The sequence below is a fragment of the Chiloscyllium punctatum genome, chromosome 10, assembly GCF_047496795.1.
Source record: "Chiloscyllium punctatum isolate Juve2018m chromosome 10, sChiPun1.3, whole genome shotgun sequence".
In the NCBI taxonomy this organism is placed as follows: domain Eukaryota; kingdom Metazoa; phylum Chordata; class Chondrichthyes; order Orectolobiformes; family Hemiscylliidae; genus Chiloscyllium; species Chiloscyllium punctatum.
This window is the reverse complement of record NC_092748.1, coordinates 90,261,836-90,275,546: the sequence shown is the minus strand read 5'-3', so window position 1 is coordinate 90,275,546 and position 13,711 is coordinate 90,261,836. Positions and strand designations below refer to the sequence as shown.

Here is a 13,711-nt window from a genome sequence, read left to right as displayed (position 1 = left end):
AGACAGGGTGGTGAAGAAGGCATTTGTTGTCATTGGACAATACATTGAGCATAGGAGTTGGGACATCATGTTCTGACTGTACAGGAGCTGCAACATGATAGAAGGTGAGGCCACTTCTAGAATAATGCGTACAATTCTAATCTCCCTGCTAAAGGAAAGATGTTGTTAAACATGAAAGGGCTCAGAAAGGATTTACAAGGATGTTGGCAAGATGGTGGGGGGGGCGGTGTTGAGCCATAGGGAGAGGATGAATAGGCTGGGGCTGTTTTCCCTGAAGTGTCAGGACGCTGAATGCTAACCCGATAGATGTTTATAAGGTCATGTGGGTCATGGATAGGATAAATAGCCAAGGTATATTTTTCCCAAAGTTAAAGAGTCCAAAACTGGAGGGTATAAATGAGACAGCAAGATTTAAAAGGGACCTAATGGTCAAATTTTTCATGCAGAGGGTGATGCATGTATGGAACGAGCTACCAAAGGAAGTGGTGGCAGATGGGTACAATTACAACATTTATAAGGCATTCTGCTGGGTACAAAAATAAGAAGGGTTTAGAGGGAGTATGATCCAAATGCTGGCCAGTGGGACTAGATCAGTTTAGGATATCTGGTTGGCATGAACAAGTCAGACTAAAGGGCCTATTTCCATGCTTTATAACTCCAGGTCTACTTTCTGGACCTTGATACCTATCTCATTTGCAGTCATATCCCCCTTTTCCTGACCATTAACTAAATCAGAAAACGTTATCCTAAAATGTTTGCACAGCTCTAGAAGCAAGGTGTCTCATTGCATACTGTCCCTGATATGGTATAGTGTTTGCAGTTTAACCACCAGCTCAATAATTCTGAACTAAACTCCCTCAAGCTGCAGATATGTTTGCCTGGATCACCACCAGTGTCCAGAAGCTCTCACATCTTGCAGCTGTAGCACATCAGTTGTTGTACTGTTATTATTGTATTCAGTAATTATTTTATCTTAATTAATAAACAGTACTATCTCAATAAACAGATGAAGTTACTAATAGCAAAGTGTAACAATTACAAATGAATGACATGAATTTCGACAAGATTACAGTTTAGTTTTTCAAAAGATAATTGCCTAAGCATGCTACACAAGAACCACGTAAGCCCTTCAACATTCATTTCAGCACACAATTTAAAATAAAGAACTTACGGAAAAAAAATCAACAATCAACTTGAGAGATGATAATTATTATTATTTGGCTTAGAATTGTTTAGCCCTTTCTAAATATTCACTGCAATAGTTTGCATTTTCATGTAAATATTTAGGTTTGATTGTTATGAAATGTCTAGCTGACTTTTGCACAAAAGTCAGTAAGGAGAAGAGTGTAAGAAAATAAATATTACTTTGGGAAAGAGCATTTTAGACTATTTCCCACAATTTATCAAAAATGCAAACACTTCAAAAGGCAAATGTAAACATTTTAACTGTGTCACCATTATGGACAAAGATCAAAAAGTACTTTGTCCTCCTTCACTGACCTAATATAGTGTGTATGGAAACAAATCCGAGTTAACAAAGAGGTTGTTAAAAAACAACATCTGTAAATTGTAAAGATCTGTATTTTATTTACCGTTCTGTCTAAGTTTAAATGATCTTTCCCATCTCCATTATATAATTTACAGAAAGCATTTTCTCCCGCACACATTCAACAAACTATGTCACATTTCTAGATGTTTTCTGATACACTACAACTAAATATGTGACATTTTTGAAAAATCTAAAGGCTTTTTTTTGTTTCATCACTGAAAATATAAGCTCAGTGTTGCAATATTCTTCTCTCAGTTCTGAATTCTCCATACTCAGCATAAAGCTTATCTGGCAAGCACAAACATAATTAATTGACCCCAAAATAAAATATGATTCGAGATTAATGGCCTCACTTTAGGAAAATAAGAGGACACCTTTGTCTAAATTGTTTCTCATCAAGCATGACTCCTGTCAAACAAGCAGGAAAGATTTGAAGAAGACTGTGACCCAATTTTAGAGCTTCCCTTTAGAAGGAAAATGTGGGAAGGTACAATAAGGATTAAATTAAAGTCCAGATAAATAGTCTAAACTGAAGCAGGAAAACAAAAACACTCATTTTTAAGTTATTTGTGGACACTGAGCTTATTGATTTGCTAATTGAATTTTATGTGAGTGTAAGAATTTTTTACTGAACAGTGCATTAACCATGTTCAAGGATATCCCCAGAAGAAGGCTGCTTTAGATGCTGCTGATATGTTTTTGTGATTCATTCTATAATTCCACCAAACTGTGCAATTTAAATCTGATGTTCCTTTTGCCCTTTTCCATGCAGAAGCTGAATTCACTTGCAATAGATGGAATGAAGAAAAGCGACATCCTTCAGCAAAGCAGTGCATGATTTTCAAGTGAAACCTAGCTCGGCAACATCATTTGAAACATTTTGCAAATGATAGCTTTGCACAACCTTTTGTTTTGGTGCCAGCAGCACAGCTAGGATGTGCTGCATCAGCTTGAAATGGAAAAATAATATGTTTCAACATCAGAAAATGCAGCACAAATTTAAATTTTAAATCTACCGCCAGCCCCCTCAAGAAGACTTCGCAGCTCCATTTAAAATTTTAAAAGGTGCCGGGATTTCAGAACATTACAAGCAAACGTCTGCACACCACACACATGCACGCATACAAAATTATTCTTGACAAATGAATGTCAAGCCATGGCACATTTTCTGAAGCACTTAACCCCCTGCTGTTGATTGACAGTATTGTCCACCTTTAAGATGGTTTTATTTAGTCAACTACATACACTGTTATGTTGATGACACTTTGGATTATTTGGGTTTATGGAGTAATCCTTTCCAATCCTCATCACCTCAAATTTCAAACCAAAAACGAACATTAAACTAACACCTGATATTGAAAATATTTTAAACATCTCAATTCGCAAGAAAACCTCGTTTATTCAAGTGACAAAAATAAAGCTTGCCTTTAGCAAAGCTGATGCAACCTGTTTTAATCTAAATCAAACTTCTCACAGCCAGCCTTATCAGATAATCATTGGCTGCAATCTTGGAACGTCTGTTTTTAGCCACAGGCAGCAGTACAAATAAACTGTGCGGTCACCAGCACTAGGACTATGATCTTGTGTAAGCGTTTTAGAAAAGTAGCTTTTTATTAAACTCTTCAGACTTGAGATGGTAGGAGAGACTTTCATACTCTGTATGTCTACAAAATGAAGTGCTGAGTGGCTTTATAAAAAGCCTGCATGTAAATGTGATTGAAGTTGGATGGAGAAGAAAAGCTCTTTCACACTGAGCTCCAAAGATCTCTCAAGATTTCTGAAGGATGTAGTTAATGGATAACTATGAAACAGATTTCTTGGAAAGAGATTCAAACACAACGTAATTTAACCCAATTGAAAAGGGTAATGTGTATGTGATAAAAGATAGTAACAACTGAAGAGAATTATAAACTGTGAAATAATAGTACCACTACAGAAGTTTCCTGGTGGCTTCTTTTTGAGCTGTACCATTTCTTTCTCAATATTTGACATTTTTGTACAATCCTGCATGGCCCGTTTCAGCTAACTTATCACTTTTATGTATTTCCTGCTCAACATCAATGGAAAGGACAGGAAGCCTTTGTCAGACTGTCATAATGAAGTCAGACTGTCATAATGAAATGGTATTTCGAATAAAAACATTACTGAGCACCTTACTAATATCACAACCGGTGATTTGAATTGTAATGCATTACACAATGGTTACTCAGATGCACAATATTAATTTGGCAATGATGACATTAAATTAAATGGATGGCTGTTTAATCAATTAGAAAACAACTCCCTATCCAATGGTCACAATGAAAAGAAAAGGCACATGGAGGATAGGGGAGAATTTTAACATTTGGGTAACTAACTGTGAGGAATGCTTGGGCTGGCTACCCAATACTTTCAATGAGAGGCCTAGTTCATTTCGAGGGACAAGATTCATGAACATACATCCTACAAGCCGCAGAGCTTTCATGGATACGCCATAGCTGCTACAGCAGAATCAATCATAAGAGGCTTTGAGATTCATCTTATATATCTGGATGGGAGGCATGATCATGGAGAGTTGGGGGGGGGGGGGGGGGAAGAGTGAGAGCATTGAATGACAGATGTCTATGTCGACCCTAGAGAAACAACTGGGCCCCTTCAAAGCAATTTGAAAACTTGTCTTTTCCTGTTGCCTGTATCTTTTGCATACCAAATCTTATTGAGAGTACAGGCCATGGAATACAATCTGATTAATATGTCACTCAATTCTTTTGCACATATGAATGTCGATCAAAGGATGTCTGTCTGCATGGTTTCATAAAGGTTGCCATCAGGTGTATAGAGTTGAATGTCCATGAAAACTTGAGAGCGAATAAAGCAGTGAATATAAACTAAGTAGGAAATCTGGTGGTAAATGCACATTTATGATTTTAGTTCGAACTGCTCCCTTTCCAACAGAGGCAGTTAATGTAGGTGTCCCTGTTTTGGTAAATTGAATAGATTGTGCTAGTTAAGTACTGCATAAGATAGCAACATGGTCTAATGTTGTTAAAAAAGGCTTTTCCAAGTGAGATTCTTTTCAGTAAGCTGTCATCTGTACAGTACATGGGGATTCTTCTACTTCAACATGCTGTTTTCCCTCAGTCAGTTCTATTTACTGTCTTTTCTGCATCAATTTCAAAAAAATGACAGCTCATCTACGAAAGCTCAAGTACTGAAATATTTCCAGCCAGACAATTGAGTACAAGATTGATCATGTTGTTATCGAAACTATCCTACCTGAAGCACATTTTTTCTGCTGGATTTGTCTTTTGCCCAGTCAATCTGAGCACCGCACAGGTCCACGTTCTCCGGTTTACAGCCTGTTTTCTGCACAGAGGGAGTGAGAAACAATGTCACATCCAAATCTCAAAAATTGTGTACAAATACTGAAAATGTGAGGATTAATCAAGAAGGAATAAAACTGTTTTGACAACTTCAGATGAAATTGGAAACAATATTTAATAACTCACTCCAGTGCTCATCATTGTATGAGATAGGACATTTCACATCAAACATCAAAAACCTAGACAGTGAAAAGAATAATTTATATGTCTGTATTATAGTGGAATAGAAGTTTTTAAAAAATATTTCGAAAACATAATTTGAATACCATTATTTTAAAAGATCAGATCCATAAACATAAAAGTGTTCTGGTGAGTTTTTCATGATTATGGATTTTAGTGCCGGAGTTTGATTTGAATTTCTTTCTACCTTTACCCAATATCGACATCAAATATTTTCAAGTAGGTACGTGCAAATAAAACACTCTCTTCTTTTCCATAGCAGTGTGTCAACACAAAACAAGAAAGAGCACCACCTACTGCCTCTCTCAGTTGTTTCACTTTCATAATTCCTCAGCATGACCTATCCAAGTGAGACTGTCATTTAGTGGTCATTAGTTGGCCTACTGCCCAGTAAACCTGTCACTGCTGCCGAGAGTAAACCAACTGCTTCCATGACCAACCCTGATAACCTACAAATAATACTATCACACTGGGTTGCTATTGAATTTCAATCCTATTATGCCACTCCACCCCCTTTCCTACTTCTTAGATAGTCTCTTGAGACCAAGGATGACTGGTTACAACTCCAGAGTTGTTGAGGCAACAAAACAGTTCAATTCTGGATCCCTGTCAACGCTGCTGGTTGATGAGGTAGGTGGGTGGGTGGGATTCTTAGGTCTCCATAGGCTCCTTCCACTGTCTGGGCTTGGCCTCCACCTGTGCCTGTCAGCAATACTCAAAATAGTTGGAACCCACAAAGATGCCTCTTCTCTAGTTTGGGTGGTCTTGACAAGAGATACCCATGTGGTCTTGGCAAGAGATTTCTATAACTTCATTTCTATAGCTTGCAATTTTTTCAGGAAGGCTTTGAAGATGTCTTTTGCATTTCTGGTAACCATTTTCCATGACAAAACTTAGTGTAGTGAGCTTGTTCGGAATCATAGAATCCCCATAGTGTGGAAGCAGGCTATTCATCCCACCAAGTCCACACCGACCCTCCAATGAGCATTCCACTCAGATCCACATCCCTTACCCTATCCCTGTAATCCTGGACATCCTATGGCTAACCCACTTAGTCTGCGCATTCCTGGACACCAAGGGTGATTTAGCATGGCCAACCCATTTAACCTGCATATCTTTGACTTATGTTCTGGGGAGTCTTGTGTCAGCCATGTGGCTCGCCCAGCACAGCTAATTAATCACAACCAATGTCTTGATACCAGACTGGCTTATTGGTTGCACTCATTCCCCATTTTGAAGTTCCTATTCTAACCTAAAGCTTTCTTTCAACATAAAATAAAATAAAATACAGAACGGTCGGTTTCCTGCCATATGATGCATGCAAAGTAACAAGAACATTAACGCCATTACCATTTCAGTTTAAGTGTGATACGTAAAGGGTTAAAGTAAATTATGAAGCCACTTCATAATTAGAGTGCCTTATAAATATGTTTTCTTTGTTCACAGCCCAAAAGCAAGCTGGTGGCAGCCAGCCATGGTGCCTGAGGTCTTTGCCAAATGTATCCTGTGTGCTACGTCCCCAACTGATTTCAGTGGAGACTGGACTCCGGAGTTTCAGCAAATCTCACACTGAACATGGAAAGCATGAGTTGATTATCATCTACCACAGCCTGGAAGCACACCATATGAGGACTCAGCATTTTACTTAGTTTCATGCGTTTAAAGTCCTCTAGCACCATCATCTGACCTCCACATCATGTACAAGTCAACGAAAGAGCAAAGCATCCCGAAGTCGGCACCATTCCTTCAGTTAAACAAAAAAAAGAACTGCAGATGCTGGAAATCAAAAACAAATGCAGAAATTGCTGGAAAAAATCAGTATGACTGGCAGCATTTATGGAGAGAAGTCAGAGTTAATGATTCAGGGGTCCAGTGACCCTTCAATAGAACCATTTTTGTTTTTGCTTCCATTTTATCATATAGCTACTTTCAACAATTAGTGTAAGCTTTAGTCATTGCATCTCACCAATAATCTAGCATTAGTCTTCCTGAAGTAATAAGGTGGTTAAGGTAATAACACATTCAAATAAGGCTATATTTTTTCCTTCAAGATCAAAAGCAAAATCCACCTCTAGAGAATTTGATAAAATGTATTCATTGCTGAACTCTAGTTATTTTCCAATGTTATTTTCTAGTTACTCAGCTTGATGGAAATGAACATCTAACTACTTCTGATTAGTTGCTGAGTTGTTAAATAGTGAACATCTGATGATAATCCAGCCATGCTTACCTTGTTCAATGAGAGATTGAGTGGCTTCAAACAATTTACCTATTATGCAAATGGCTTGAATTGATACTTACAGAAGAATCCAATAAATCTGGAGACTAAAATTCATGAAAAGTTAATTTGCTTATTAAGGTCTGTTTAGAGAGCAGTAGACCAGGGGCACACTTAAATCATAATAAAACCAGAAGGCAGCCCGGGTGTCCTTGGAGGAGGAGCACGCGGTGTCCACCGACACCCTGGAGTCGTTCAGGGAGAGGTGGGCGCTGCAGGGAGTGGAGTGCATCATTTCTCCCTCCAACTCTATTTTGATTTAGTCCCTGCCCTCCCCTTCACTGTTTTACTCACACAGCATTGCCCTGTGGTTTGAAGGGCAGTGCTTGTCACTGGCCACTCGGGTGTTTTTTTTCTATCTTCCTGGTGGTGGCAATTGAATAAAGATTTGTGCACTTTGTGTCTCAAAAAAAAATAAAAAAAAAAGAAAAAAGAAGAAAAGAAAAAAAAATAAAACCAGAAGGCGTAAGTGCAGAAGTAGGCCATCGAATCTGATCTGCCATTCAGTGAGATCTCTTGATCCAAAACAAAATCATAACTGCAACACACTGAATAAAACTGGTGAACCAACAACCTTTTTTTAAAGGTTTGATAATCAAATTTTCTGAGACATGGGAGATTGTGAAAGGCACTACATAAATGGAAATCTTTCTTTCTTTTCCTACATTACTGACAGGATTACATTCGAGTTGAACGGTATGGTGCTGGAAAAGTACAGCAGGTCAGGCAGCATCCAAGGAGCAGGACAATCGAAGTTTCGGGCATAAGCCTTCTTTTCCAGCACCACACTTTTCACACTGATCTCCAGCATCTGCAGTCCTCACTCTCTCCTTGACAAGATTACACCTCAAAGGAACTTTATAAGCCACAAAATACTTTAAAGCATCTTGTGGTTGCCTTACGACTAGGTGATAAGGAGGGGATGCGGGAAATTACCTTGTCTTCTTATATGACCCTCTCTGTCAGTTGCAACAACTAGTTTTATTTTATTTTTAGCAGCCAGCCATTACATTTCCAAGAGCATATAATTAAATAAATTAAAATTTAGCCGCCAAATTACAAGGTGAAACAAAGAGGAATGTATTACCCATGACCTTCAAAAAATTAAAAAGACATCATCAAACACATAGACTAACATAGGTCATGAGTTTTAAAATGAATGAATGATTTTATTGTCACATATGTTTTATAGTGAATAGTCCAATAAAATACTGTGGAAAGCTTCCACTGCAACCATGACCTGGTGCCATTTTGAAAAGTTTAAAAATAACAATTTTTAAAAATATATAGCTTAAAGAGAGTCCATACCCTTGCGCCTGACGCAATGTTGAAGCCGCCAATCCTCAGGCGCCATCTCTTGCCACTGGGCCTACCTCGCACGACAACACCTCTGTCATGGCTGATGCCAGGTCCCATGCTTGCCACTCTGCCAGCTGCCTCTGCAAAGCTGCTGCCAGAGCCCTGCTCTGGCCTCACAACCAGCCTGGGCCACCCATCCACCAGAATCCCACTCCGGGCTCATTAGTCACCACCACCCTCAGATCAGACTTATCCTTGTATACTCATGGTTTCCTAAGCTTGTCTCAACCTGGTCAGGTAATCACAGCAGCTGTCGTGGTTCTGTTTTTAAATATGAAGTACTGCGGATGCTGGAAATCTTAATTAAAAATAGAAAATGTTGGAGAAACTCAGCAGGTCTGGTGGCATTTATGAAGAGAGAAAACAAAATCCATACTTTGAGTCCAATATGATTCCTATTCATAAACAACTCAAAATGTTCATTGTACATCTTTCTCTAGTGACGTTGATAGACCACTGAGTTCCACCAGCACTTTATCTTTCTAATTTAGGTTAGTATTTGCCCTCTTTTAAAAAATAACTTTTGTCCATGAACATCTCAGGTATTAAAATCAGAGATGAAAATTGAATATTGATAATTTATGTAACCATCTATGTAACAGTTGTGAAAGGACCTGTATAATTCTAACTATTTATATTCTCTCTCTATTAAATTTCTGAGTCAGAACCAAAAGCCTTTGGATTCAAAGAATGTCAGATCTCATCAGTGATTCATTCTTCTGATATGTATAATACCAAGAACCAAGTTACAGGGAGGAAAGGAAATATTGACCATCAAGCAACAATTCTTGCATGTTTACAATATTTTGCAAGTATTCAGCAAAATGTGCCTTCCAAACCACACCTGGAAGCATCTTATGCCCACAAGAAATTGACCTCTGAGGTTAATGAAATTCAAGAATAATCATAGATAGTTAATTCAAAATGTATTAAGATGAATAAACACAATGTATTCTAAAACAAAGGAAAATCAATGCTTAATTCCACTTTGTTGATGCCATGACCATAGTGACCACAATTTAAAAGTGAAAACATTCTTCCTTTGTCCAAGCTGCAGCAATGTGTATAATGTTAACAACTCCCTAATGAAAATGGGAATGGCATGTGCATTTCCTTCAATCTTTATATCAAATATCCAGTTATGCAAAATGATTTTAAGTGCCAGATTTGAACTCATATACCAGAAATACCAAACGCCGAACCAAATATGTGGATGAAAAGTCAGCTTTCAGGATGTGGGCTCTTAACCGAGTTAGCTGTCAATTATAGATATTGAAAAAAATATTGGAAGAAGGATAGCAAATCAAGAACTCGGCTGACCCGTAATATCATACACATATCCACATGTAAATACACATCCTAGAAAATGCAAAACTTAGTGGTTAATTAACTTTGCATTTGTTGATGATATTCATTCCAGTTTCTATTAGGCATTTTTTTCTTTTATTCTTTTATGCGATATGGAAGTCACTGGCCAGTGCATTATTTACTGTCCAACCCTACTTCTAAGTAATGCTATTATCTGTGGGGACTTAAGTTCATATCTGCTTTGCACAAAGCTCTTCAGATCCATAAACCATTGTCCCTTAAGTTGATCATTTCTTTGAGTTTATAGGAAAACAAAACTGTCAGCAAATGCTATTTTTGAATGCAGAAAAGAATGTAATTAAAGTTTTATTAATGTAGAGATCCAGCTAACATGCATTAGAAGTGACATGCGACAATCAAAGAATCAAAAAGGCTCTGTCTCTGTTTCTCTTGCATTTTGAATCCAATGGAAGGACCTGCTAGCAGAAATGGAGTGACCTTGAGTAAGCCACTTCCGAGCCTTGATAATGAAAGTCCTTTTCCCACCTTCATTGGCATCTTGATAACTACTCTGGTGATCCTGCCCATCTCTTTAACTCTCGGGTTTCAATGACAATCCTTTCCTCAGCCTACTGCAGTACAACAGTGGCCACCAATCTCAATAGGAACTGCTGACTTCTTTGTCACACTGGCATCTCTTAGAGGATTAGATTACTATTAGATTAGATTACATTACATTACAGTGTGGAAACAGGCCCTTCGGCCCAACAAGTCCACACCGCCCCGCCGAAGCGCAACCCACCCATACCCCTACATTTACCTCTTACCTAACACTACGGGCAATTTTTTGCATGGCCAATTCACCTGACCTGCACATCTTTGGACTGTGGGAGGAAACCGGAGCACCCGGAGGAAACCCACGCAGACATGGGGAGAACGTGCAAACTCCACACAATTAGTTGCCTGATGCGGGAATTGAACCTGGATCTCTGGCGCTGTGAGGCAGCAGTGCTAACCACTGTGCCACCGTGCTGCCCACTGCCACCATGCTGCCCACGATAGGATAGGACATCTGCTCAGTATCAGGAGGTCCAGCAGGGAAACTTCCCTGGAGGAACTCTGATGGCAGCCAGTGGGCTGACTGGTTGGGATTTAATCCTTATGGACTCACAATGAAGGTTCCTGTTGTTTGTCCAGTCCCGAGACAGGGCCACTTATATGACGATTAAATTCTGACCCCAGTGTAAAATGTATGAATTCCAAATTTCATCTATCTTCACAAGTTGAACAATCTTAAAGAAAAGTATACGCTTAAGTTGAGGCTTAGTGTGGAGGAAATCTGAAACAGGGGTGATATGTCTTATGATGTAATATTAAAGTTGACCCGTCATCACCGGCAATACCACAATACCGTCTACACTGGTTTCCTTTGTCACTGCTTATGCTGCCATTGGTTCATTGTATTTTGAAACTAGTAACTAACTGGACAGTTGAATGACAAAAGAATTAGATCAGTAACAATATAACATTTGAGATGCAATGGCTTGCACATTTTCATTGAGTAACTGCAAGTCACTTTTTGCAAGGTTTCATATTGAACATTGGGAAAATAAAGAAAAACTGTCATGTAAGTAGTGTTTTTCATAACATCAAGATGTCTCAAAGTGCTCAATAGTCAAGTAAGCAAATTGAAATGAAATTGCTGCTTTATTGGATGGAACATGGTCAATATCCACACAGTAAGCTTCGACAAATAGTAAACAGATTACCACCAGATAATCTGTTTTATAATCTTGATTGAAGTTATCAAGTCTCCCAGGTTCTTCCTCAGAGTCGGGCATTAGGACTTTTTACGTCTACTGGCACTTGTGTGGGTAAACGGACTTTGGTTTAATGTCTCAACTAGGAGTTGGCATTCTTTTAATACTGCACTCCCTAGATAATTACACTGTATATTTCCAATTCCCTAGTGTGAATTTGGCTGGGTTCAGACCACCTTCCCATTAATTTTGTTTCTGTTTTCATTGATTTCACAAGGTTTGATAACACTTTAAATATTTTCTTTATTGTATATAAACATATCTCCCCTTCTTATGTGGTCAATGTAAAGTGAATGCACAATGCACATTCATTATGCAAAATGCTGATAATCTGATCCAAATAAACACCAGGTTGGAGCTGGGTCACTAATTTTAAACATAATACCTGAACAATTGTGCCACTGTTACGCTAGAAAATCATTAGACAAAAAGAGAAAAAAAATAAATTGGTGCAGTTTGAAGTAAATGACAATGCATAATCATTATCATAATCAAGCTGATCTTAAAAGAGAGTTAAAACACCTATCTAAATGTATGAAGGTGTAATCACTCAATGTTGAATAGTAGATACAGTTGTAAACAAGTTCTAGATAATTACCAGCAGATATCACACATTCCGTTCATGGATTCACTAATTTACTGATTGGTTAAATTTGTTTATCAGTCCATGTTTTATGGCTTGTGGTATTTGACTATAACTCCTTCAATGTATGTAAACTAAAGCATCTATAATGGGGTTAGATCCATTAAATGTAGTACTTAGGCTCTTTTTACTATGTTTTAGTAAACACTAGAACAGCCTAAGTGATTGAGTAAATTCCACTTATCACATAAATTAAAGTTTACTGTCTAATTTGTTTATATGTCTCTGTTATAGCTTTCTCTTTGCTGTCACTGAAGCTTGGACTGATTAGTTAAATTATACACAATGTAAGGTAAACTTCATTTGAATACATATTCAAATTCTGTGTCCTGACATTACTAACTGGAAATAATGCTCCACATCACAGTACTAGCCCAGAATTGCAGTTAATGTTAATGCACACCATTTGTTTTTGACAACGTTTTAGTGACAATGATTTTTTGTTGACTCTGACAGTTCCTGCTAACTTGTTCAAAATTCAGTACGCTTTTGTTACACCTTATCTGGATTTTCTTATGTTTAAAAGAAGTATTTGACCTGAGGCATGATGGCAGTGTAGCAGTAAGAGCACATGTTTCATAATCTCATGTCTCAGGTTTGGGTTCGGTGACTGCTTAATAACTGAATCTGCCAGCTTTTCCACCCACCAGCTACAAAGTCTGATAAGTCCAATTGCTCTGATTCTGCAGTAACTCTGAAGTGATCTGCGCCTGTGATCACTGTCATGCAGACTCTTTCACAATAGATACAGCAGAATTTATCCATCTTGTACTTGTCAGTTTTATTGGTTACAGACTTGGAACATGTCAGGTTTATTATTTTCTTTCAACAAAAAAAAAGTTTGCGATAAACTACCCTGCTCTAAATTCCAATTTGCTGGAATTGAATTGGGTTCAGTGGTTTAAGCTGTCCTTTACTATTGCTGGAATTTCAGCAAGGTATTATTTCAAACAAGTCAGCCAGACCCATTCATGATCAAATTTGTCATCAGATTCTAAAAAGAAAGACTGTCTATGAGCATGTTCCCAGTATACATGAAGAAGAAAGAAAATGTTGACAATGCTTGAGAGGTGCCATCAAAAGTACATTTCTGCTGGTCAATCATTAAACAATCTGATATTTTGCATCCACTAACCAGACATAAATTGATTTGCACAAAAATATAGCTCATCTCCATATTTCCTTTATCAATTCAGAGAGTCAGGTAATACC

General features: G+C 38.0%; 1 protein-coding gene across 2 annotated transcripts in view; it reads right to left on the bottom strand.

The window, feature by feature from the left end:
- The window catches only part of arhgap15 (Rho GTPase activating protein 15), a 753,427-nt gene that overhangs the window by 547,450 nt on the left and 192,266 nt on the right, over positions 1-13,711 (bottom strand). For both annotated transcript variants that reach the window (XM_072579728.1, XM_072579729.1), the window contains exon 7: positions 4,805-4,894. In XM_072579728.1, coding sequence (XP_072435829.1) covers positions 4,805-4,894 — 90 coding nt within the window. The remainder of the gene's footprint in view (positions 1-4,804; positions 4,895-13,711) is intronic.